This window comes from Diadema antillarum, unplaced genomic scaffold, assembly GCF_040938485.1.
Source record: "Diadema antillarum isolate AM-2024a unplaced genomic scaffold, OU_Dant_1.0 scf00000139, whole genome shotgun sequence".
Lineage (NCBI taxonomy): Eukaryota > Metazoa > Echinodermata > Echinoidea > Diadematoida > Diadematidae > Diadema > Diadema antillarum.
In genome coordinates, this window is record NW_027271028.1 from 2,916,154 (window position 1) to 2,942,143 (window position 25,990).

Below are 25,990 nucleotides of genomic sequence, written 5' to 3' on the forward strand. Positions count from 1 at the left end.
GTTAGATTTTGCTAGTATTTTCTGTATTTATGGCGGAACACGGTCCAATGCAAGGGATGTGACTTTCACATTGTGACTGAAATAGGTTTCCCACTGATGTCACGATTCAGATTCCCATGATGACTTCTTTCGACTTAAGACACCATCAACATGAAGAGATCTTGCTCTTGTGAATGCTATACTTTGACATGGCACAACTTTTTTGTATTTGCTTGATGAGATGCCAAACGTTCCTTTTGTTTGATTTGCAAAATATTTATTACCACAGTGACTTCAATATGAAACGAGGTTTTCACTTTGAAGAGGCCTGTTAAGGATAGTGATGTATCATTTCTGTGGAATCAGTGAATCTTAATTGGTTGAGAATGAGGTGTGCTTATTGATCTCAAACTGATATAAACATCAAGTTCATTTACAGCTTGAAGCATGCACAGAATCAATACCCAGGTATTTCTTGATAATTTAGATATACATCTGGTCTCAACCTTCTTTCACTGAAAACAAAAAACAAACCTGCATTTATGCTATTTTGTACTCATAATTTATATCTCTTAACTTTGATGACACTTCCTTAATTGCTTTGTCGTTTATTTCTTAAGGCGTTCGTTGGATATTCACTTTTGTACACCTTAAACAATAAAAGAATGTGAACTCGTATGAAGGGGGGGGGGGGGGAGGGAAGAAGAGAGGGGAAGGGGAGAGGGGTAACAAGGAGAAGGTATAGGGCCATCGTTTGCCTTGTTGGTCCCTGATGTCGACAGCAACCGTTTACAATTAGAACGATTAGCGGCAGTAAAAATAGGAATGAATTCTCGTCGTCATCATGATAACTTCATCATGATAACTTCATTTAAAAGTAAAAGGTGTGGAAACTATCATAGTATAGCAGTAGTACGCCAGCAAATATGAAGCCTATATTGTTAAAGGCTTGGGATTACGGATTATGTGAAAATGACAACAGAACGCGACGATGCAATGAAAGAGTCCTTTCAAGGTCCTCATTAATCCAGGAAAGAATCTACTTTGTGAGCTGAGAATCATTTGATTAAGAGAGTTAACATTTTCATATTATGCAATCCAGGGACAACAACTCGAACAACAGTGTGAACGAAATGTTTGTATAGTACAGTGAAAGTTACTACTCGTATTATCTGTAATGCCGTCTTGAGAGAGCTCAAGTATTTTTATCCTTTTCCTTTAGTATGGCGAGGATGTACTGATGTCATTCACCAGGGCTCAGCGATATCATAACCGCGGTGGCCCAGGGCCACTGAAGATTGGTGTTAAGACACCAAATTAAGAAGAAAAAAAGCATATCTTTTGGTGGCCCAATTGGGCTACTAAGATGCAAATTTGCATATTGTGTGTTTGCTCTTACTTCGGATTGATACAGCGTTCTTTTCAGCCCACCAAAATTTCAAATGTAAAAGTTAAGTGGCCCCGGGCTGGCCCCGGGCGTGCCACCGGAGCAAGAACTTAGTGTCGAGCCCTGAAATAAATGATACCTTGTTTGTTTGGGTTTATTTCTAAGCTATGGTGTAGACTCGCAGCATATAGGCCTTCCGCCGGGCAATTATGTTTGTTTATATACATACATACATACATATATATATATATATGTATATACAAAGAAACTATCAAAAAGACGTTCCTGGTTCGGGACCCCCACGGCTACAGACATATGGTCTGGAGAACATGGCTCGTTTAATATCATCATTGCCTGCGGAGGATACGTGTGTGCGTGCTTGCTGCCTTACGCGAGCAATCATTGCTTCCTAAGCGGCCGCGTATGAAAGTAAACAATAATGATGATTATGTCTCACAATCAGAATTTATGATATCTAAATCCACATACATTGCGTTTCTCAAGGATTGGCAAGATCAATACTGTTATGCTATCCCTCATAGATCTTGTATACTATTTTGCTTTTGTAGAATATTCTCGTTTTTAGGCATCCCAATAAATGGTAGTAAAGTTTTATTGCAGTAAAACTTCAAGCTACAGCAGGAAGCAATGATATTTTGATTGCCAGATCACATATCAACCTCACCGTGTACATGGCATGCACATACCAAATCATCCTGCTGGTGCTAATTTCTGCATGATATTTATAATCATGACGGACTGATTATAAGCATATTAGCAAAGATAATGATAATTATTAAATATGATAATAATAACGATAATGATAATAATGATAATGATGATGATAACAAAAATGATAATAATGATAATGATGATAATGATAATAACAATAATAATGATAATGATAATCGTATAATGTTTCTACTAATAACGCTAGTACAGTGCAATAGTAATATTACTAGTTACTAGTAACAGTAAAATGATGATATTATGATGGTCTTATTTACCCAGGGTATAGCTCCTTCAGTGCAACACTCTGCTTCCAGAGGATCCTGCCATTATTGTTACCACAGCATCACCATGTGCCAATATTTACTTTCATTCATTCATTCATTTATTCATTCACTCATTCATTCATTCATTCATTCATTCATTCATTTATTCATTTATTTATCTATTCATTCATTCATTCATTCATTCATTTATTCATTCATTCATTCATTCATTCATTCATTTATTCATTCATTCATTCATTTATTCATTCATTCATTCACTCATTCATTCATTCATTTATTTATTCATTCATTCATTCATTCGTTCACTCATTCATTCACTCATTCATTCATTCATTCACTCATTCATTCATTCACTCATTCATTCATTCATTTATTTATTCATTCATTCATTCATTCATTCATTCACTCATTCATTCATTCATTCATTCATTCATTCACTCATTCATTCATTCACTCATTCATTCATTCATTCATTCATTCATTTATTCATTCATTCATTCATTCATTCATTCACTCATTCATTTATTCATTCATTTCATTTAATCACGGTACTAACATCAGCCATTAACATTATTGATTGGGTCCAGAGAGGAACATCGTGTAAAACATCTTGCCCAATTAAGAACGTGAGCATTCGGCAGGACACGAAATTGGGATCCTCATTAAAAGTCAAGATTCTTATCCATTAAATCTTCTTCAGTGCCCCAACTCATGTGGTGTGGTGCACTGATGAAGCTCTGGACCATCAAACACGAGATCCAGGGTTCGAATACTGTTCACAGCTAATTTACATGGTCAGGCTGATGTCCCTCTTGATCCAGTTGTATCTGAATGGGTACGACAGGCATGGGAGAACCAGTTCTGTGACTACCCTGGGAAAACAACAACTACAACAAACAACAACAACATCAACAACATATGATAATAATAATGATGATGATAACAATAATAATAATTTCAATTTCAATTTCAATTTATTTTCATATTTCTCGATGAAAAAATACATCAAATATAACAAAATTAAATGAAGTACATGATATCCAGCTGGAGAAATACATAGAATATTGCAAATACATATAAAACATATAGTGGTCGATCTATGAAGTTTGGAATCTGTGAATGAATGCTAAAGAAATATGAAGGAACCTACTTAAAAGCGAGCTTGTTGAGCGTAGGTCCCAGTTAAAATCGAGTTTAAGATTGAGATGGGGAGCACGGGTACAACAATGACCGAAACATATTATAGGAGAAAAACAAAAATGAAAAATTACAATTATACAATTGTATAGCAAATTCTTCTCTAATGCAGGTTGATAACAATAATAATAATAATAATAAAAATAATGATAATAATAATGATAATGATAATGATGATGATAATAATAATAATAATAATAAAAATAATGATAATAATAATGATAATGATAATGATGATGATAATAATAATAATAACAAAAATAATGATAATAATAATGATAATGATAATGATGATGATAATAATAATAATAATGATAACAATAATAATAATAATGATAATAATAAACACTAAGTTCCGACCTACTTTACTCAGCCTTGTTCTGTACTTTTTTTCATCATCCTGCACTGTCGACAGAACGCAAACGTATACGTGACAGTGATGTTATGTGCGGTTGGGCGATCATGAAATTAGATCACTTTACTCCCCAAAAAGAAGAAAAAACAAACAAAAAGAAAAAACAAACAAACTAACAAAAAGTCATCCGCATGTAAGTGGATCTGTTCAAATGGGGCATGGTGTCTGTCAAGCAGGAAAATGTTCTCTTAAATCATCTAAAGTAACTGCCAGTATTTTTTCAAGGGCAAAATATTAGTGGTTTTCTTTTCTGTCAGAAAAGTGTGTTTAATACAGGAGTATTATGTTATGTACATTATATATGGAGATTTGACAGACGTAGTTTCCTAAGCTGTGGTTATAATAACCTGCTTTCTTTTGATTTTTTTTTTTTTGTGGGGGAGTGAGTTAAAGGGGATGGCTAGTAACTGATCAGTGGGAATCAGTGGGAATGCTGGGGGATGATTGTTCCAATCCTTGTGGGATTCATTAAAGAGTACATTATATATCTATTGTTGTGTGAAAATCATTTGCTTCAGAATAGTCTCATATTCAAGTGATGTGCAGTTCACTGTACAGGCATGCTAACCTGGAAACATTGAACTGCACATTCCTTGAATATGAGACCATTCTGAAGCAAACAATTTTCACACAACATTTGCACTCTTTAATGAATCCCACAAGGATTGGAACAATCACCCCCAGCATTCCCACTGATTCCCACTGATCAGTTACTGGCCATCCCCTTTAAGTTGTATAATTTCGACCCGAACAACGGACCTCGTGACTACTCTACATGGTCTCAGCCACGGGGGCAAAACAACAGCGCCTTCGCAGTGTGAATCACCAAAACCCATTTAGTATACCCTTTTTGACCATGTGTGTATAGGCCTACTCCTCACGAGGTCCGTTTTTCGAGTCCCGCTAGCAGCCCTGGGTCCCGTTGCATAAAACTTTTTTAGCAACCTTAAAAAATTTAGGTTGGGATTTGCCTAACCTAAATTTTTTTAAGGTTGCTAATCTAAGAATGTAAAATCCGTTGCATAAAAACTCTGGTTGGGAGCTTCCAACCGGAATTTTGTGATTTCATACGGAAAAAAAAATCCGGTTGGAGTTTTATGCAACAGGCCCCTGTTGATCCCGTTCTGGAAGCAGCTTATATCCCGATGGGATTAACGCTGAATGGGTAAAACGCAAAGTAGCAGTATAGTGTATGTCCATCCTATCAAATACATTGTAACTTCACACTCTGTTCGCTCCCGCATAGAATAGAATTATACATCTATCATATCTATTTATGCTGTTTTGAAGTCATGACCAGACTACCAGTTTAGAACCTTTTAAGACCTCTAGAAAAGCCTTCGTTTTGGAAGAGGACTTTTGTTGTGTACCCCGGCTTTAAATGGATGCTATTATATTGGTTGATGTGAGGATTCAGCTTTAAACTTTTTTTTTCTTTTGCGAGATGATTAGAAACCAATGTTGAAGAGCATACAATTTTGAGAGGAATTCAGAATTTAGTTGATGAAAATTGGTTTTGAAATGGCTGAGATATCCAAAAACAAAGTAAAACAAAGCGATCCTCATAAAAGGTGGGTCCCACCTTTTATTAGAATTGCTTTATTTTGGATATCTCAACTACTTCAAAACCAATTTTCATCAAATAAACTTTGAATTCTTCCTAAAGTTGAATGTTCTTTCGTATTTCATACGAGGTTTCTCATTATCTAAAAAAAAAAAAGAATCGTCATAGTGACGTCCTAGACGATTCTTCGATTATAAACGGACGTTTTCGTCACTTTCTAGAATGCACCGAACCCTCCCTCTCTCACCCCTTCAGTGTTAGTAAATTTCTTCCATGCGAAATAACGGTTGACTCTACAGAGGAAGGCTATCAGTACATGGTCTTCACCAGTGCCGTATCAAGAGAGTCTGGCCAACTGCTAATTTGGACGCCATGTCATTACCGCGCGTATTACGCGTCACAGGATTAGCGTGTACGCTCAGACGTAACAAAATAACCAAGCCAAATACTAGTAAGGGGCAGTTAACAATGGGCATTGCGTATAAGCGCACTTCAGTAACGACATGGCGCCTGTAGATCACGGGACCAGCTTTTGACCAATCACAGGCTTCAAAACACGTAAGCCAAAAACCGAGTTGGCCAGACTCTCTTTATATACGGCATTGGTCTTCACTATTCTGGATGACTTGAAAGGTGGGTCAGTCATTCTCAATGACCCTTTTGCCTTAAATCATTTTCACTGAATGATGTGTCATGATATCTGAAAAAAAATATCCTTGCCCATTGCATATAGAGATTAAAATACTCCATTACACTCCCACTGTTTGCTCTTTGTACCATACTATTTCCTATGATATATCATTTACTATAACTCATAACCCTGAAGGTTTTAACTTCTCGCCGAAGGTTTAAAGTTCTAGCCGAAATGGTATAATCATCAAATGAAAATAATGTCGGTGGCTCTGCCGCAGCTTTCTGTTAAACTTCTTTATTTTTACATGACTTTGATTTGATAAGAGAAACTCTCTATTTTTTTTTTATACAAAAGTGCTGATATTTGCTATACCCCTGCCTTTTTCAAGAGATATGAATTTGATTTCATATTAAGTTTCCATCGAGGACGCAAGGTTACTAAATATTGCATTTCCAGCAATTCGTTTCCGGCACTCATTAAACGGACTCGCTGTCACGCGACCTGAAAACCAACTTGATTCCCGCAAAGGTCTGTTGAATACGAGCGAAGACCTCGGACAGGCGAAAAGTCCTTTCTCGTGACATTGCAGGCTATGTATTGTGAGTGATCTATATAAATCGTTAAACGCATGACAGATCGTGTTCACGGCTATTGTCTTGGGTCCTTCTATGACCGTAGAACGAAGTCTCTGGGCACCGATATGGTTATATACCGCAGACAATGCCACTGGTAACGAAACCGTGCAATTAATGATTATAATCATGTAAATGGAATTTCAAAAAAGCAGTCCGGAAAGGGTTGATCTATAATACTGGCAACGGCTTGATGCACTGCTTTACAAGGACGCATCGTATTGTGTCGCCGCTATTTCATTTGGTTTTCTGTTTTGTTTTCACTGTATGACAAGAGCAAGGTTTCTCATATTCCTCTGTTTTCGAACGAAGGATAATAAAAGATATCAGTAGGCCTCAAACCGACGTTGTCTCGATATGTATACATAATAGTCACCTGACTTTCATTGAATACACAGTGACCTCGCAGTCGCAGCCAAATCTACACCAGTCCAGATTGTCTTACTTGTATTTGCATTTGTATATTGTTGCATTGTTCACAAGTTATTTTAACCGTAAAGGGCAACTCTGCTCTACGCCCAAGTTGACTTTCGCAAGAATAAGCAAGTAGAACAAATACCACTTTTTAAAGGCTTATCAAAATCGGATTCGTCTTCTTGGGATTGAACGTTATCCTTTTTGAAAATAAAAATAGGGCAATGTTTCAGTATCTCTCTGGTTTATTCGTTGTTATGGGAGCATGTTTCAAATTTCTTGGCACTTTCAATGTTCTTTTAATTTGACGTGATGCATTTATCGAGCTGCAAACCTGAAAGTACATTGTATTTTCCCTTCACTTCACCCGGCAGAGTTTGCGTAACAACAACGAAAATGAAGGTTGTCTTAACGGAACACTGCTCCAACTTTGGCATAATGATTGATACGTTTGATGACGTCATTTGCCCGCGCCTACAAATCAATAAAGCTCAAGTTTCGGATCACGAGGAGGAGATTCAGTTCGATGAGAGTTTTGATAGGGCTGCGTTAATCATTTTAAGACTATTGATGAACAGTGCGCGTTCAGTGTGGCACTGAAGTTTACAGCTGCCGTATAACTATGTCATCATCAACATTATTTGCATCACTTTCTATATGTTATGATCGCTGTCATCACGATCATCAACGCAGATAGATCATGCGCATATTTTGTCAAAAATGGTAAAGGAGACCTGTAATACCGTTATATCACTCTGTAGTTTTGCTTACATCTAGTCCATTTGAATTGTGCAGTGCATATACTAGGTGTTTCAAAAAAACATTTCCCACTTTTGATCATTAATAGTTCAAAAAATATTCATTCGATAAAATTGTCATTGATATAAATAATAGCTGAATAGTGTACAATTTGGTTGGAGGTAATTTGAATGTGAAAGCATAAATCAGTTTCATTAAATCTAAGATTGATTTTGAAGTGAGGTTTCAGATTTTGGTCAATTTTTAACCCTCTGTACAAAAATTGAACCTTGCACAGGAACCAATGATGTGTATGTGAGTGTGTGCTGACAATGGCCCTGAACAATGGACATGCCTGAACCACCTGTTGACTAGGCGTCAGTCTCGCGCTCCCAGGCACATGAATGCTTAATCAATAATTCATGTGGATTGCCCTGGGCACTGCTAGTCTGGATTCATGCACGGTAAAGGGTAAACTGCATGCACATGGAAAAAGGAAGCACACGTTTCCATGTGCTTGCAAACACCACATTCCATTCCAGCTGGCAATCATTTTCAATTTTTGCTTCACATATCACTAAATTTGGATATAAATAAGCATAGATGATCTAAAGTTCCTCATCTTAATACAACTGTCTACTAATTAAATAGTCTGACAAATTTTTCGCTTTTTGATAAAAAGAAATCATTCTTGGTTAAGAGTTCAGCAGCATTTATCATTGGGGCGATATGTTTCACAGTAGATTTATTTAAGGCTCCATTTACACAAGTGTATACTCTCATTGATTTTCTTTGCTTCCTGTCACCATGTTTACGATAGAACAGAAGGTATTCATTGTAATTTCATGTTTCAGAAGTAGGGAGAGCACTGTCGAGACCCAACGACAGTATCGGCAGGCGTTTGAGTTTACACAGATTCTGCCAGAGGCTAAATAAAGACTAGTTGTGATAGTGGAATTTTTCATGAATAAATAATGAAGCATTCAAACCCTAACCATTGTTTAGGACCATTGTCAGGGTGTTAACCACACACTCCCATACACACCCATTGACCCCTGTGAAAAGTGAAATTTTGTACAGAAGGTTGAAAATAGAGCAAAATCTGGAACGTATCTGTGAAATTAAGCATGAATTTCATGAAACTGATTTATGTTTTCATATTCAAACCACCTTCAACCAAATTGTACACTATTCAGCTATTACTCATATCAATGACAGTGTTATCTGATATATAGTTTATGAATTATTAAGAATCAAAAGTGGGAAATGTTTTTTGAAACACCTAGTATATACACGTAGTAGCTCACATCAAGCCAGGGACCAGGGCATCGCACATGGTCCATTTTCCTGTTGAAAGCACTAAAGGTCCACAAGGTGCGTCTAGTGCAATAGCAGATCATTTTGCCAAACAAAAATACAAGCTAGTACATTTCAGCCCCCCCCCCCTTTCAAAGAAAAAAACAAACAAACAAAAGTCCTATAGCGAATCATGAAAATAAGCAGACCTTGTGTCCGATTCATGGGAGGATCATTCACTGCAACTTTTCGCATAATAATTATGATTATTCTGATAATTATAGGCATTCTTCTTACAGCTGACTTACGCAGTGACTGAAACAGAAGGAAAACGATTCGTAAGATTAGACCAGTTCAGATCCACTGTTTGTCCGCAGTCACAGTCAGGGTACATTCATCGCAGTCTGAAAAAGAAAGTACTGATATTCAGCTATTATATGCCCCCCCCCCCCCCCCCCCCCCCCCGTTTGACCATCAGCCCTGGGGCCCGTTGCATAAAACTTACCGTTGAATTTCAATGGTAACTACCGTCAAAATTAGGCGTCACAGCCAATCAGCATCAAGGATTATAAAGTTTACCGCTAATTTGAAGACTTACCGCTAGAAAGGAGCGATATAAGTCCAGCGGTAAGGGTTTTATGCAACAGGGCCCTGGACTAGTTTGTCTCATTCGGCTCTATTGTACAGACAAGAAGAAGTCTCGCTCGTTTGAGGAGAAATCACTCTTTTTCCAAAACAAAACACACACATACACACACACACACACAAGATCGTTCTCCAAGACTTGATTTATTCCGGATCACATGATGCATAATAACGCGAAATACGGCGTATCTACTAAGTGGGCTTTACATTGCGTGAATGTGAAGCTGCAACGAAAGCATACAGCGGTATAATTATGTCTGTGGCCCTTGATAACGGCGACAGATATTTGTTTACGGGAATTCCTACACAGCAATAACAACGTGCATATCAATGGAGTAAAGACGGCCGCTTTCACAAGAAGCAGAGTAGTTCGATCATTACGTAAAGTAATTGACGATATAAATGACGCCAGTCTCATATTTCAATGAAAACATGTCTTATGAAATATTCCGAAGAGAAGGATTAATTAATACTAATGCTGACTGGCTCATTGACAGCTATAGTCACCATAAGATATCCCGCAAAACTTGAAATTAATGGAAGCACACTTGCTTCATGGATTGCGATTATTAGCAAAGATCCTATCGGCCTGGAAGAAGGGCCAAGTAAGGCAGCTGCACAATATATTGGTTCATTTTTTATCAGTCATTCTAATGATTATGATTATTCATTGTTGTTGTTGCTATCATTGTTGTTTCATTCATTCTTTGCAAAGATATTCGAGAAATGAAAATTGGCAAAGCGCTGTCATTTGGACACTAAAAGCACGTAATACCCACTGTTATTTGTCGAGAGGTAACTAGACTTGCAATTTATTATCTATCGATCATCGTGATCTATACTACAATGTACTAATTTTGTCAAAACCCATTTGCAACCGTTTGTGTGTGGATTATGTGTGTGTGATTGTTATTGCGTTTGATCGTGTGTGTGTGTGTGTGAGTGTGATGTGTGTATCAATGTGTGTGTGTCTATATAATGTACGGTGTAAGTAACGTTACATCTATAATTCAAAATAGATGTGGAAATCAACACGTGAACAATTGGAGATACTTGTTGATGTGTCTACAGGCATGTGATGCACCTGTTACCATGGTCACGTAGTCGACGTAATAATACTGATATTGATTTTCATTCATGCTGGGAAGGGAAAGTACAAATGCGTAAAGACTACTGACTAGTAATAGATAGGATAGCGATAATAATAGCGATTCTGCGACACGCCGATGTAGATATTCATTTCAACGGCATAGCTCGCTGTATATATACACCAATGCATTACGCTATACTATGAATAGCAGTATCGGGGGAACAACCCTTGTATTTCCTCCCTCTGATTCGGTTGAATTCTAAATAAAAGAAATGAACAAAAGCGGTGATGAAAATCTCAGCGCCTTCTCGAGAAAACTATTGCATTGTAAATGACACTCCTTAAAAAATGGTTCTACTTGAAGTCATTCTTTTACCGTATAGAAGATGGCAACAATGACAATAATGTAGGCTACATAGTCATGACAATGATGACAGTCGCGAGTTAACATTCAGCCTCTGACTGTATATTGCAAGACAATCGACTGTAATATCAGGTTTATAAAAAGGATACACACATACAAACACACACACAAGCCGAAGGGGTAACTGGATCGGAGGCAAGGCCCAGGTTTTAGTGTGATAAAACTTTCGATAGTTCATGTTTATTCTCATCCCTTTTCGTTAACCGTGTAGCGATTGTGACGATACGATTCCGTCGAATTTTGTCTGAGTTCCTGTTCAATAACCATTTACAAATGAAATCAATTGAAAACAAACACATAATTCTTGCGAAGCAGCTGTTCTGTGCCTTTAATGTGAATTGCAGTGTGGCGGTGATGGCAAAATACAAACCTAAAAAAGTGCAAATAAATACACCATTAATTGGACAGGTGTGTGTATTATGGGTAAATATTGGAACGTGCCGAATATTGATGCTTATTCGTATGCCGCTGAGGCGTATGCACAGATGATTCTTGAGAGGCTTAGGGCCTATGGGCCCATAGGAGTTTATAAACCGCGTTCCTGCGCGATTTATCAGCTGATTGGACAATGGAGGGGTGTGGGGAGCACGAAGTTTGGGCAACAGTGCATGGGGACGGGATATACTGTACAGGTTGAACCGAGAATTGTACAAAAAAAAAAACATTAGTACTTTCTCAGCTTGCACGGGTGTTCCATGCGTATAGCTGTCGTGTTATCCCATGTCGTTGGCATTATCCGGTCCACTATACACAAGTTAAGAAGCTAGTATTCTGAAGGGGACTGTGGGGGGGGGGGGGGGGACATCGGAGTTCTCAATTATTGTAGGCTCAAGTATAGACTAGCATGAAGTAGCGGGATGAACAGGCCTAAATAGTATTATTCAAGCCTCTTTTTTCAAGGTTTTTCTCGAACTTCGCCGATGAGTTCTGCTGGTCAGCTGCTGATGTTGCTGCACTCATCGATCCATATGCGTGATATGTAGGCCTATATGTTGGTTTCTTCCCCCTTGTAATACTGATGGGTACCGTGCTATGGTAGACTTGTGCAAAGATCGCCTCTTCTGATTCGCATGTGTGGTTTTTTATGAATATCACTGTAAAAGAACCTGGGAAATATACAAAGACCTTTGACAGTTTGTTGATCCATGATGCCCCAATGTCACTTACGTGCCCAAGTGAATATCATGTAAATATACGTGCCATATATTTCATTGTAAAGTTTTCCACTACCATTCTTCAGATCTATAGCATACGCCTAAAACACAGAAAAACCTTCCAAACCAAGATTCTGTCAATGATATCATCTGTCAATCATTGTTGAAGTATTAAAGTAAATGATTGACAAAGGACATAATGCACGTTCCACTAGATTGAACCAGGGAGGTGTAAAGAATCTCGCCTCCCCGATTGAACTTAATTTGCATGTACTAGCTTCCACATAATTATAACAAAAGACATTGTAGAAAAACGTGCAAGTTAAGCTCAATTTAATAGGGGAAGGTGCATTCCAATGTCTTGTGTTTTAATTAGTACTTTTTTCACCAGTGATTGACAGATGATGTCATTGAGAGAATCTTGGTTTAGGCATTGTTTGTTGTTGTTTTTTGTGGCCGAATCCATGCAAATACATGCAACCTTATAAAAAAAAAGAGTATGAAGAAATATCCAAATATACTATATGTGATACATAAGTGTATTTAGATATTCTTTTTCAACATACGGATCAGGGTATTATCAGGGAGGTATCACACATACGTCCTTGGCAGTGTATAATGAATCAATACAAATCAAAAGGCATTTGCATTGCATAGTTCACGAAAACACGTGAGACTTTTTAATGACACTTCTACCATCCTGCATGTTTGTCAGAATTTATTCTAGATTCAGTTTAACAGGGTGTGCAATCATGCTAAAGTAATTAAGTTTAGTGAGTAATAGCCTGCATGGAAAATCACTGCGTCATAATTACATTCAAAAAGAAAGAGAAAACGAAGACTGTATTCTTCCACGTAACATACAATCCATGTTATATGGCACTTGTGAATCGTGCTACAATGTATAGCTGCTCGATGAACCAATAGAAAATATAGAAAAGTCAACAAGTGCGAGGAATATTCGGTCACTATATCTTCCTTATTTTAGCACTCTTTTCAGTAGTAATATAACATCAAAATTCTCATTTTTTCTACATCTGTTATAATATCCACCATCACCGTCTTGACTGTATGTATTATAAGCGGCGTATCTAGGGGGGGGCAAGGGGGGCACGTGCCCCGGGCGCCACTCCCCGGGGGCGCAAAAAAACGAAGAAGAAGAAAAAAAAAGGAAAAAAAAACGAAGAAGAAGAAAAAAAAAGAAAAGAAAAAGAAAGAGAAGAAGAAGAAGAAGAAGAAGAAAAAAAAAAACTCGCCCGGAAAAAGGGGGGGGGCAGAAAACCAAATCAAACAAGACCCAAAAAAAAAAAAAAAAAGATGCCGCCGACAAAATGACAATGTTTATTGTGTTCACACAAGAATTCCATGTTCTGTAAGTAAGCTGAAGTACAAAAATTTTCGGCTCGCTCGATGCGCTCGCTCGCCAAAATTTATATAAAAAAGAAGGTAAGAACAAAACGTGATGATGACATGGACAAAATGACAATGTCTATTGTGTTCACACATGTCACTTTATATTTAGCAGGCAAATGTTTCACGGAGCAGCGGCTGCCATTTCTTTCGTTCTGAAGCGATCGCCAATTGGATCAAAAGAAGGGGCCAACGGTTTCGAACATACGGGGGGGGGGGGGGGGGGTTGGGGGCGCAAAAAAACCAAACAACCCAAGACAAACAAGATGAGAACAAAACGTAATGATGACACGGATATATACAAATTTCGGCTCACTCACTCGCTCGTACTAATTTAGAGTATTTTTTAAAGTCTTCAGTTTGGGTCGTCACTATATCTTGTAAGAATTGTAAGATTTAATAAGCAAAAAATGACAAGAATTTCATGTTTTGTAAGCTGAAATACAAAGTTTTTCGGCTCGCTCGCTGCGCTCGCTCGCCAAAATTTATCCCCAAAAAAGAGATAAGAACAAAACGTGATGATGACGCAGAAATATACAAATTTCGACTCACTCGCGCGTACTAATTTAGAGTATTTTTTAAAGTCCTCAGTTTGTTGGTATAAATCGTTATCGTCGTCACTATATATTGATTAGAATAGTAAGATTTAATAAGCAAAAAATGACAAGAATTCCATGTTTTGTTAGCTGAAATACAAAAATTTTCTGCTCGCTCGCTGCGCTCGCTCGCCAAAATTTATTAAAAAAAAGAGATAAGAACAAATCGTGATGATGCCGCGGAAATATACACATTTCGGCTCACTCGCGCGTACTAATTTAGAGTAGTTTTTCTAAGTCCTCAGTTTGTTGGTATTAATCGTTATCTATAAGGCCGTCACTATATCTTTATTAGAATTGTAAAATTTGATAAGCAAAAAATGACAAGAATTCCATGTTTTGTTAGCTGAAATAAAAATTTTTCGGCTCGCTCGCTGCGCTCGCTCGCCAAAATGTATAAAAAAGAGTTAAGAACAAATCGTGATGATGCCGCGGAAATATACAAATTTCAGCTCACTCGCGCTTACTAATTTAGAGTATTTTTTAAAGTCCTCAGTTTGCTGGTATAAATCGTTATCGTCGTCACTATATCTTGATTACAATTGTAAGATTTAATAAGCAAAAAATGACAAGAATTCCATGTTTTGTTAGCTGAAATACAAAAATTTTCGGCTCGCTCGCTGCGCTCGCTCGCCAAAATTTATCAACATTCATTACATTTAAATCACCCTCAAAAAGACCCCTTTTAAGTGCTTGAAAAAGTACATCATGTGGACTGTCTTTAAAGTCCCTACTGGGATGGGGTTGGGCGGGAACACTTTTTCAGAAATTAGGGGCGCAATTTTCGCGCTTGCCCCGGGCGCCGTTTTCCCTAGATACGCCACTGATTATAAGTGTAGTGGCTATTATACCGGCAGGAAATGTTGCTGTGTTTATTTTGATATGATGATCTCTCCTTTAAAACCCAGAGAAACACACAAACTTTGATCGAACCGAAGTAAATTATGCACTTATCCTTTTATGCTATTCAGCAGTCATGCCCTGATACATGCACATCACACATATTGATTGTATACCATTTCTACATGCTGCATGTACTAGGTGTTACAAAAAACTTTTCTCACTTTTGATCCTTCACAGTTCAAAAACTATATTATATCAGATAACACTAATATTGATATGAACAACAGCTGAATTGTGTACAACTTTGTAGAAGATAATTTGAAAATGATAGCATAAATCAGTTTCACTATTCAATTCAAGATTAATTTTTAAGTTCGGTTTCAGATTTTGCTCTGTTTTCAACCCTCTGTAAAAAATTTCAATTCTGCACAGGGGTGAATTGGTGTGTGCTAATGGGAGTGTGTGGTTAAAACCCTAGCGATGGTCCTGAGCAATGACCAGGAGGGGTCATCTCGTGGGCCTTGTTGGCTTAGTGTCGAACTCATGGGCTGTATATGACTTGTGAGCTGTATGACTCGTGAGCTGTATGACTCGTGAGCTGTATGACTTGTGAGCTGTATGACTTGTGGGCTGTATGACTCGTGGGTGTCGGTCTCGTGACCTGGATTGCTCTATTGCATATTCATGAGAAATTCCAGTATCACAGTTAGTCTTTATTCATCTTGAAATGTAGTGTATGCAAGCACATAGAAACATGTGCTTATTTTTTCATGTGCATGCATTTTACCATTTACCATTAATTCAGACTAGCTGCTGTGCCCAGGGCAATACATCATAAATTATTAATAAAGCATTCATGTGCCTAGGAGCGCGAGACCGGAAGCCTAGTCAGCACAGCTCTGAGAAGGTGGTATTTGTGGTATTCATGTCTAATGTTCATGATCATTCATTGTAAGCACACACTCACATACACATCATTGGTTCTTGTGTAAAGTTCAATTTTGTATATCAGAGGGTTCAAATTTGACCAAAATCCGGAACTTAACTTTAAAATCAATCATGGATTTAACGAAACCGATTCATGCTCTCTTATCCAAATCACCTCCCACTAAATTGTACACTATTCAGCTATTACTCATATCAATGACAGTGTTATCTGATGTATAGTTTTCGAAACAATCAAAAGTGGGAAATGTTTTTGTAACACCTAGTACTTGTATCATGTCATGCTGGATATTGGTAGACAGCGCACCAATATGGAATCGTGTCTATGTTTTTTGGATGATTTCACAACACCGTCTGCGAAAACAATTAATGCTTTTCATGTCGTGCATAATGAAGAGGAACGAAATAAGACTTACCCATGCAACCGTGTGCCTTTGGCATGTTGACAATACCAGAATTCAACATGTCGAAAGAAAAACAACAAACGGCAGAACCACATAAATCTTTTCTTGTTCATTCGGGTCTGACGTTAAGTAGCGTGGCTTCAAAATCCATTAGAATGATTATCTCATTGGCCCTTAACTAAACGTATACAGCTCTTTTGGAGCTTTTGTTTGATGCTCAAATTGATGAAATTCCGTCTATCCAGTTGAGCAGCGCGTACTTGAACTTCAACAGGAATAGTCCATGGGCCAAGACCCGAAAAATGGGTTGTTGGTACCATCTGAGGTGGCACAACCTTTTTGGTGTCAGTTTGTTTGTCGGGCATAGATATGCTTATCAAGCTATGATAGCATTTCCAAATGAGTAGCTTAGTCATAATAAATGAATTTTTAACCAATTTGGTCTCGTTTTTATATCCCTATACTTCTGAATCGAAACTAAACCGCTATACAAAGAAGAGCACTGCCTTCTGTATGTCCACAGGTGTTCTGTTGTAAACGCGGTGCGCTTAGTCTTTACTCAAGGCAGCGAAGGGAATATCCAAAGGGTTATGATGTCCACAGCTGTCACGCGGTGCGCTTAGTCTTTATCTAGACCAATGTACCGTTATCATATCTAAAGTTCCTCTTAAAAGGGATTATCTATACTGTTTTTATACTACCCTATCAACAAATACATCAGTTTTAAACAAAAATCACTCTGTTCATTTACAATATCATTCATTATAATGTATCGTAGTGTACCGGTACATTGTTTTTGCGTTATCTTATATTGCTGGAGGAAAATAAAGCGACATTGGCGTGGTATCAGCGTTTTCACCGTAGCGTTTTCGCCGGAAAATGATAAATAATTGAAAGATATGGTAAAATTCACGAGGAATTGCTTTTGTTGTTGTTGTTGTTTTTAGATAATAGGATATACACTGTATCATACGCTTTGGATATTCCCTTCGCCGTCTAGGATAAACACTAAGCGCTGTGGACATCATAACCTTTGGATATTCCCTTCGATGCCTTGAATAAAGACTAAGCGCACCGCGTTTACAACAGAACACCTGTGAACATACCACAGAGCTGCATTTTACAGCTCTATGGAACATCCCATACAGAAGACAGTGCTCTTCTTTGTATAGCGGTTAGTTTCGATTCAGAAGTATAGGGATATAAAAACGAGACCAAATTGGTTAAAAATTCATTTATTATGACTAAGCTACTCATTTGGAAATGCTATCATAGCTTGATAAGCATATCTATGCCCGACAAACAAACTGACACCAAAAAGGTTGTGCCACCTCAGATGGTACCAACAACCCACTTTTCGGGTCTTGGCCCATGGACTAATGCTGGATATTGGTAGACAGCGCACCAATATGGAATCGTGTCTATGTTTTTTGGATGATTTCACAACACCGTCTGCGAAAACAATTAATGCTTTTCATGTCGTGCATAATGAAGAGGAACGAAATAAGACTTACCCATGCAACCGTGTGCCTTTGGCATGTTGACAATACCAGAATTCAACATGTCGAAAGAAAAACAACAAACGGCAGAACCACATAAATCTTTTCTTGTTCATTCGGGTCTGACGTTAAGTAGCGTGGCTTCAAAATCCATTAGAATGATTATCTCATTGGCCCTTAACTAAACGTATACAGCTCTTTTGGAGCTTTTGTTTGATGCTCAAATTGATGAAATTCCGTCTATCCAGTTGAGCAGCGCGTACTTGAACTTCAACAGGAAAGCAACTGACGCCGACTAAGAATCATGTTTTGGTTGCTTTTGCTTGTTTCTTTGTCTGTCTGTTATTGTTGTTGTTGTTGTTGTTTGTTCTTGTTTTGCTGCATTTGCTTATTCCATCGTAACTTTTATTTCCAACCTGTGCTAATGAGTATATTCTCGTCTTTCTAAATAAAGATGTCCCGCAGTACATGCTGTATATGCTTGTCAAGCGTCCGTACTCGAACTGTGTGTGATTTGAAAGAATAAATCGAAGCCTTTTCAAAGTATACCCTCAGCGCACATCAAGATCGTGGGTAATAACAACTTGCGCCAGGAGCAAAATCTTTCGAATCAACATTTTCCCTTGGCGGGTGTCGAAAATGTAGCCTGCTAAAAATGTTTGCTAAAAATCCCAATAGACTCATTAGTGAAAAACGAAGTGATTAAACTACTCCGCCCACTTTTTTTTCCGCTTTCAGAATTTGTAGGCATCTTCTAGAATCCCCAGGATAAAAATTCATATTAATAAAGGAGGGGGGGGGGGGCAATGGGTACAATCAGGAAGACGGGAGGGGGCAATTGACATCCATCAGTCACGTCAGTATAAGATTTTGTGTGCGCAAGATTAGTGTTCCTACAGTTCCCCGAAGTTTCACCGAAAGACCAGAAACTGATTTTTATTTATTTATTTTTTACAACGAAAGAGAGTAATTACCTGATACTGCAGACATTGATGCTGGACATAATCATTATCTACAGCGAAACCACCTGTTGATTGAACGAATTAAACATAGACATAATGCATTGAAAAAATACTATTTTCTCACCTAACATTAGGCTGACGCCAGGAATAGAGAGCTTCCCTAAGCGATTGTGGAGAATTAAAGGATCCGTGCAAGACTTATATATGAATTTGACTGTGGTTGAAGAGACTATAGTGTTGGAAACATTATGTGTGTCTTGTTGGGCGGAGGCTTCTTGCATGATGAGATGTATACAGCAAGAGAAGATTTGCGTACGATATCTCGTGAGGCCATTGGCGAAAAATGCTGGCTATCTTATATCTTTCCTCAGTTCTTTGAGCAATCATTCAAGCAATTAAGAGTCAGTGAAAGCCATGTTCTTATAAAATGAACAACATAATATACCTAAAAGAATCATTATATTGCATCTTTCGGAGACAGTGTACGGAAAATGAGCGCTAAACGTAAAGCATGGATTGAGTAGGATTGTTGAAAACGTTCAAGAGACAGAAAGCTGTCTTCCTAAGGTTTATTTGGTAAACAAGATAATCAGTGAGTCAATGAAATGCCATGCGCGGTGCATTAGGATCTCTGCCGCATGCATGGCATGACAGGCTGTGTATTATAGTGTGTGAATGACTATAAGCATGCAGTGATAACTACAAAGGCAATGATTTAGGAAATTCGAATCTCGTGTAAAAGAGAAAAAATGATTTTGTATAACCTGGCGATCTTGAGCCTCCTCTACTAAATGATTCTTTAATTGAAACGTCATCAAGTTTGCCGGAGAATAATGAAAAGTCACGTTGACTATTTTCTGCATCTTTGTTTTCTTTTATTTCCTCTCCGGTGCAGACACGGGTGACTTCGATGGCAGCTCTGTCCGCTTCGTCGACGACGTCCAACGGGCCACCAGTGCAAACAATTCAAAGTGGGGGAGCGTCGTCAACTGCACACTGAAGAGCACGGACGAGTTTCCCCTGCACCTCTTTACCACGGAGCAACTGAGACATGGTGCCCTGCTCATCCACCTGCTCGTCACCGCCTACATGTTCGGGGCCATTGCCATCATCTGCGACGACTACTTCATGCCTGCCTTAGAACTGACTTGCGAAGGTTCAGACAACCATCCCTCTGTCTCTTACCCCCCCCCCCTCTTATAGTTTTAAGAAAATGGACCCCACCCTCTCTCTCACTTGGTCGTTAGAATGGTTTGAAAATTCAATTAGCAGGATTAATGAGGAGTAACAATCAGACAATGAAGGTCATTTATCGATATGTACAATACGTACGTGACTGTGAATTGTCAAAACAGCTAGGCTCTTCTTTTTGCAGCTCTAAATACTCATTTCAAAGATGCATTCAAAATATCTAGTACGCCTTTTTCGATTAATCATCGATACCGATTGTTCAAAATTGGGGGCATGAATGCAACAATTGCCCTCAACCCCGTTGTGCTGAACTGCCCCACCACGGCATGTTGGTTCGTCGCGGTATACGTGTGTATCTAAAACGCTAGTGGCTCCATAGAGGATCAAAAATATAACCCCTGTCTACCCTTTCCATTATTCATCCATTCATTCATTCATTCATTCATTCATTCATTCATTCATTCATTCATTCATTCATTCATTCATTCATTCATTCATTCATTCATTCCTTTTTCATTCTTTGAGGAGGCATCTTTAAAAATGTGGAACAAATTAAACACAATATGTTTATTGTTGACTGCCTGCGTGGGACGGGGTGGAGGCGGGGTGTAAGGTCAGACATGTCAGATGGGCCCCTCGTGATTGCCATTCTGGCAGTGCATGTATTGCAGTCGCTATAATATAAACTTCGTAAACTTTCCTTTAATCCTATGCGTTATAACAAAACAGATATGGATTGCGTTTGTTCGGAGCATTATTATTGCCCCCGAGGGATCTCAACTCTGCGCTATAATCTCTAGACTCTCAGTCCAAAAGGTCGTAGCAAAGAGTTCAGATCAAATAAATCAATATCAATAATGTCCCGAAAAGCAGTCCATACCTGTTGAAAAAAAAAAAACCAAACAAACAAAACGAACGGTACGTTTCAAAACTCGAAAACATCTCTGCTTGAAATCTTTGTGTGTGTGTGTGTGTGTGTGTGTGTGTGTTTGTGTGTGTGTGTGTGGTATTTGTGTGTGTGTGTGTGGTATTTGTGTGAAATTTCGACAATCTGCTGTCTTAGAATCCCAGCAGGAGTTTTATTTACTCACCGACTAAACCGCACCCAACACCATAGAATTATGAGTATGACTTTATAACAGTTGTTCGAGCTCATGACTCTCTTGTGAAATTTCGTACGCAACATGACGTTGATGGTGCCATTTTTTTTCTGATCAGACCTTTTCCCATGTTTTTTGTTTTGTTTTGTTTTTGTTTGCTCCTTCAGTACTGAATCTGTCTGACGACGTTGCAGGCGCAACCTTCATGGCGATAGGTGGATCCTCGCCGGAACTATTTTCCTCTCTCATTGGTAAGGCATCGTTGAACCAATCCGTAGAAAAGTTTGTCCTTCTCCTGACCTGAAGCCGGACAGCTAGCTCTCTCTCTCTCTCTCTCTCTCTCTCTCTCTCTCTCTCTCTCTCTCTCTCTTTGTAGCTTAGAAATTTTTATACATATCATAACTCTTTGATATCTCATAAGTCTTTGCGAACTGACAGGATAAGGTTAAGAGTGCCGAGCCAAGATTGAGAAACGCATCACAAGTTCCTTCCGTGTCAGAGTTTTTGACTGATGGCCAGAATTCTGAAGAGTAAACTTGATGAGGGTCCAACGATCCCAAAGGGTAGTAGTTGATATTGTAGGGCCTACTTTCCAAAATTTACTTACAAAGTCGTTAACAAAATATTTCTCTCTTGTTTCGTTCTTTTTATTACTTCGTACAATTCTAATAGGTTTCTTCACAAATGGAACTAGAAAACCCATTGCTATCATAACACGACGCCAAAAGGAAATTCACTCGAATAAGATTGGAAAGGATATGGTCATGGGGACATTTCACAAAGTCTTTGTAATCATTATGATTAATTGTATTTACTGCAGTTAATGCAACACCTTTAAACCATATTATTTGCGGTTAAGGTTGGTTGTTTTCTGAGCTCTATCACGGCTACTGTATGCATTACCATTACAACCAATCCCAAAATTTGAGGTTCTAAGCATAAATGTCGCTGCTGTCTAAGAAGATTATGTGTTATAATAACGATATTGTTATGTTGTGATGTGGTTTATTGCCTTAACCTATAACGAACAGATCTAAACAGCGTGGAAACCATCGCAACAAAAAGCAAACAAAAAGAAAACAAAAGACAAAATAAAGACAAAAAAGCAAAGCAAAACATAATTAAACAAATCAAAACCAAAGACAAAACTGTGAAAGTGCCTGCGACGCTTAAAATGCCCTTAGAAGACAGTTGTGTGTACCATTATGCCATTGTGTGTGCATTTCGTGTACGGTACTATTGTTGTTGCAAAAATGCACCATTATACACTCCAATTGTAAAAGACATTTCGAAGAGTTAAGTAACGTGTAAGAGGATTATCATTTCTTTTTTTAACGCTTGGTCTGTTATTTATGTCTGATTTGGGTACATTTTGTTATTCATGTTGATGTCTGCCTGTAGTTGCTTTGTGTTGTCTTCATTCTCTCCGGTAAATGTATAGTGTCTGGACAGCATGCAGTAATATAGGCCTAAACATGCAGCGACTAAGACACCTTAGCTCCATAAGTGGTAATTCTATATCCCATTGAAATCGACAATGATGCCTGCATTATTGTAACTCCGGGATGGAAAGGTTGTTGAGTTTCATACAATTAGCAATACTGCCCCAGAGTTGTTTGTTATGCATGGGTATTGTAGTTGTGTGTGTGTGTGTGTGTGTGTGTGTGTGTGTGTGTGTGTGTGTGCGTGTGTGTGTGTGTGTGCGTGTGTGTGTTTGTGTGTATGTGTGTGTGTTTTCCTCGTGGGCTGAACGACGTTTGCTTCGCAGGACTAATTGTGAGGCGCAAACCTCAATCTGCACATTTATACTTATTGAAAGTGATTAACAGTGTAATCTCCCGAGAAGAAACTGCATGGCAATTCAAATGGCGGACATCGAGTGAACCCCTCCCCCAACACTCACACGCTTACAGTGTGCAGGAACACATCCATACTCAATTACACAATAAGTCATGTGGACTCATATACACACACATATTACGCACATCCCAGGTAGGCCAATATAGGCTCCATTATAAAATGACGTTATTTGAATGAGAAATGTGCAGAGCCATTCAAGCCATTCAGAGGTTTGCGGGAGTCTTAACTTTACAAAGTTATATCCCTAGGAAAAAATATGTCAATGTAATTCGTTGAAAACAGAATATATATATGTATATATATATATATATATATATATATATATATATAACAATCTGGTAATGCATTTTTGGCTGATAAAGCATGAGTTTATTCGACTCAAATTTTCGGCGTCCTACGCCTTCTTCAGGAGTCTTGTTTAGATATATATATATATATATATATATATATATATATATATATATATATATATATAATCAACTCAAACTGACTGTCTGCAGCTGTGGGCAGAAGTCAGCAATCTATTTTCAACAAATTACATTGACATATCTTTTTTCCTGGGGATATAACTGTGTAAAATTAAGACTCCCGCAAACTGATGGAGCTTTCCTGTACCATTTTGTATGTGTATATAATGGGCTCGACACCAGGTAGGCGTTCCTTTGGTGACTGTCCATTTGTGCTTCTTATACAATGTTTGTGTCAAGACCCTGGGGAGCTCTCACGCTTGTTTGTTTTTTGCTTATTCTATTGTTTTATTTTCCTTTCCGCTTTCCCTCGAAACCAGCCGTATTCATCATTCGGAACGACATAGGCATTGGCACAATTGTCGGCTCAGCTGTGTTTAACGTGCTTTGTGTCATAGGGCTTTGCGGAGTGCTTGCTGGACAGGTAAGCATTATGATAGGCCCAGGGCATTAGCGGGCCATGAAACTTAAAATAAAAGCTTATATTTTGGTGGCCACCCGATCGGGCAGCTACAAATTAAAGTAAAGTTTTATATTTTTTCTTTATTTTGGGCCGCTACTTTTCTTATTTCGGGCCACCATAATTCATAATTCAAAGGCTTATTATACTAGTAGTGGCCCGAACGAGCCATCAGAGAAAATGTAAGAGTTGAGCCTATGCTACTACTAATCGCCTGCACTATTCATTTTATTTGTAACCTATAAGATACTGGGATAATTCTATTGCAGAAATCATCATCTGGTTTGCATTAAGTTAGCATCTCTAGATTTCGCTGTTAAGCTTTTTATTTGAGAAAATCAAAATTAAACCGTAAAATTGAAAAGCTATTGAACTACATATCTATTTGCTTAATAGTGTCTCGTATTTTTCTAATCATATTTCCGCTATTATGCTTTATGCTTTGTTGTATTTACATTATGGACTGAAGTTTAAACGAAATGAAATCATGTTTCACATAATTTCAATTTCAATTTCAATTCATTTTCATATTTCTCGATGAAAAATTACATCAAATATAACAAAATTAAATGAAATACATGACATACATAGAACATTGCAAATATATAAAACATAGTGGTCGATCTGTTAAGTTTGGAATCTGTGAATGAATGCTAAAGAAATATGAAGGAACCTACTTAAAAGCGACCTTGTTGAGCGTAGGTCCCAGTTAAAAACGAGTTTAAGATTGAGAAGGGGAGCACGGGTACAACAATGACCGGAACATAAGAGAAAAACAAAATCAAAAAGTACAATTATACAGTTATATAACAAATTCTTCTCTAGAAGAACATAATGTTCCGATAAACAATTGAATACAGTTTTATATCGATAAATGAGAGAGTGTCTAGATTCACTGTATACTTACACAAAATCAAAAAAGAAATTGATGAAAAATGAACAAATTTATGAAGCCAAGGAGCTTTAAGCTTCAAAATGATGCCAGTCAACAGGACTCCATCTAGAGTTTGGAAGTATAAGGTTTTTAAAATTTTGCAGACAAAACCAACAATGAAATGAGCAACAAAGAGCTCAAATAAATGAAGGAGTTTTATTTGTTTATTTTTTATTATCAACAGTAAAAATTGGATGATGTAGAAGAAATAATCATATTATGGTCGGCAGAAACGTGATTTCGAGGACTTTTACAGGCGAATTTTTGCCTCTTCATATGCAATTTTCTCTCTCTCCCTCTCTTTTCTCTCCCTTTCCCTTTCTCGTTTTTCTGCCCCCCAACCCACCCACACACATACTTTTAGAAGGAAATGAAAACGAAAGATAGTGTGACATATTTACGGATGCCTTGGGTCTCCCTCTCCCTTCTTTGATTTATATCCAACAATATTATCTTGTTTTCCTAGCGTCCTGATTTGCTTCAATTTCTCTTAATATTTGTTCGTCATATGTATATATAATATATATATATATATATATACATTATATACATATATACATACGTATTATATATATATGCGAATTAACCTTCAATTTATTGTGTTAGTCCTTGGAAAACATGATTATGTAATACACCAGGAGCTTTGCTGGAAAACAAAAATGGTTTCCCGAAGGCCTTTTCCGGCGGAATAGTCAGCAATAAAGAGGCAAGCAAACAAACAAACAAATTTAACA

General features: G+C 37.8%; 1 protein-coding gene across 2 annotated transcripts in view; it reads left to right on the forward strand.

The window, feature by feature from the left end:
- LOC139721181 (sodium/potassium/calcium exchanger 5-like) overlaps positions 1-25,990 on the forward strand; it is a 49,524-nt gene that overhangs the window by 16,851 nt on the left and 6,683 nt on the right. For both annotated transcript variants that reach the window (XM_071632508.1, XM_071632509.1), the window contains exons 2-4: positions 20,140-20,400; positions 21,703-21,786; positions 24,183-24,286. In XM_071632508.1, coding sequence (XP_071488609.1) covers positions 20,140-20,400; positions 21,703-21,786; positions 24,183-24,286 — 449 coding nt within the window. The remainder of the gene's footprint in view (positions 1-20,139; positions 20,401-21,702; positions 21,787-24,182; positions 24,287-25,990) is intronic.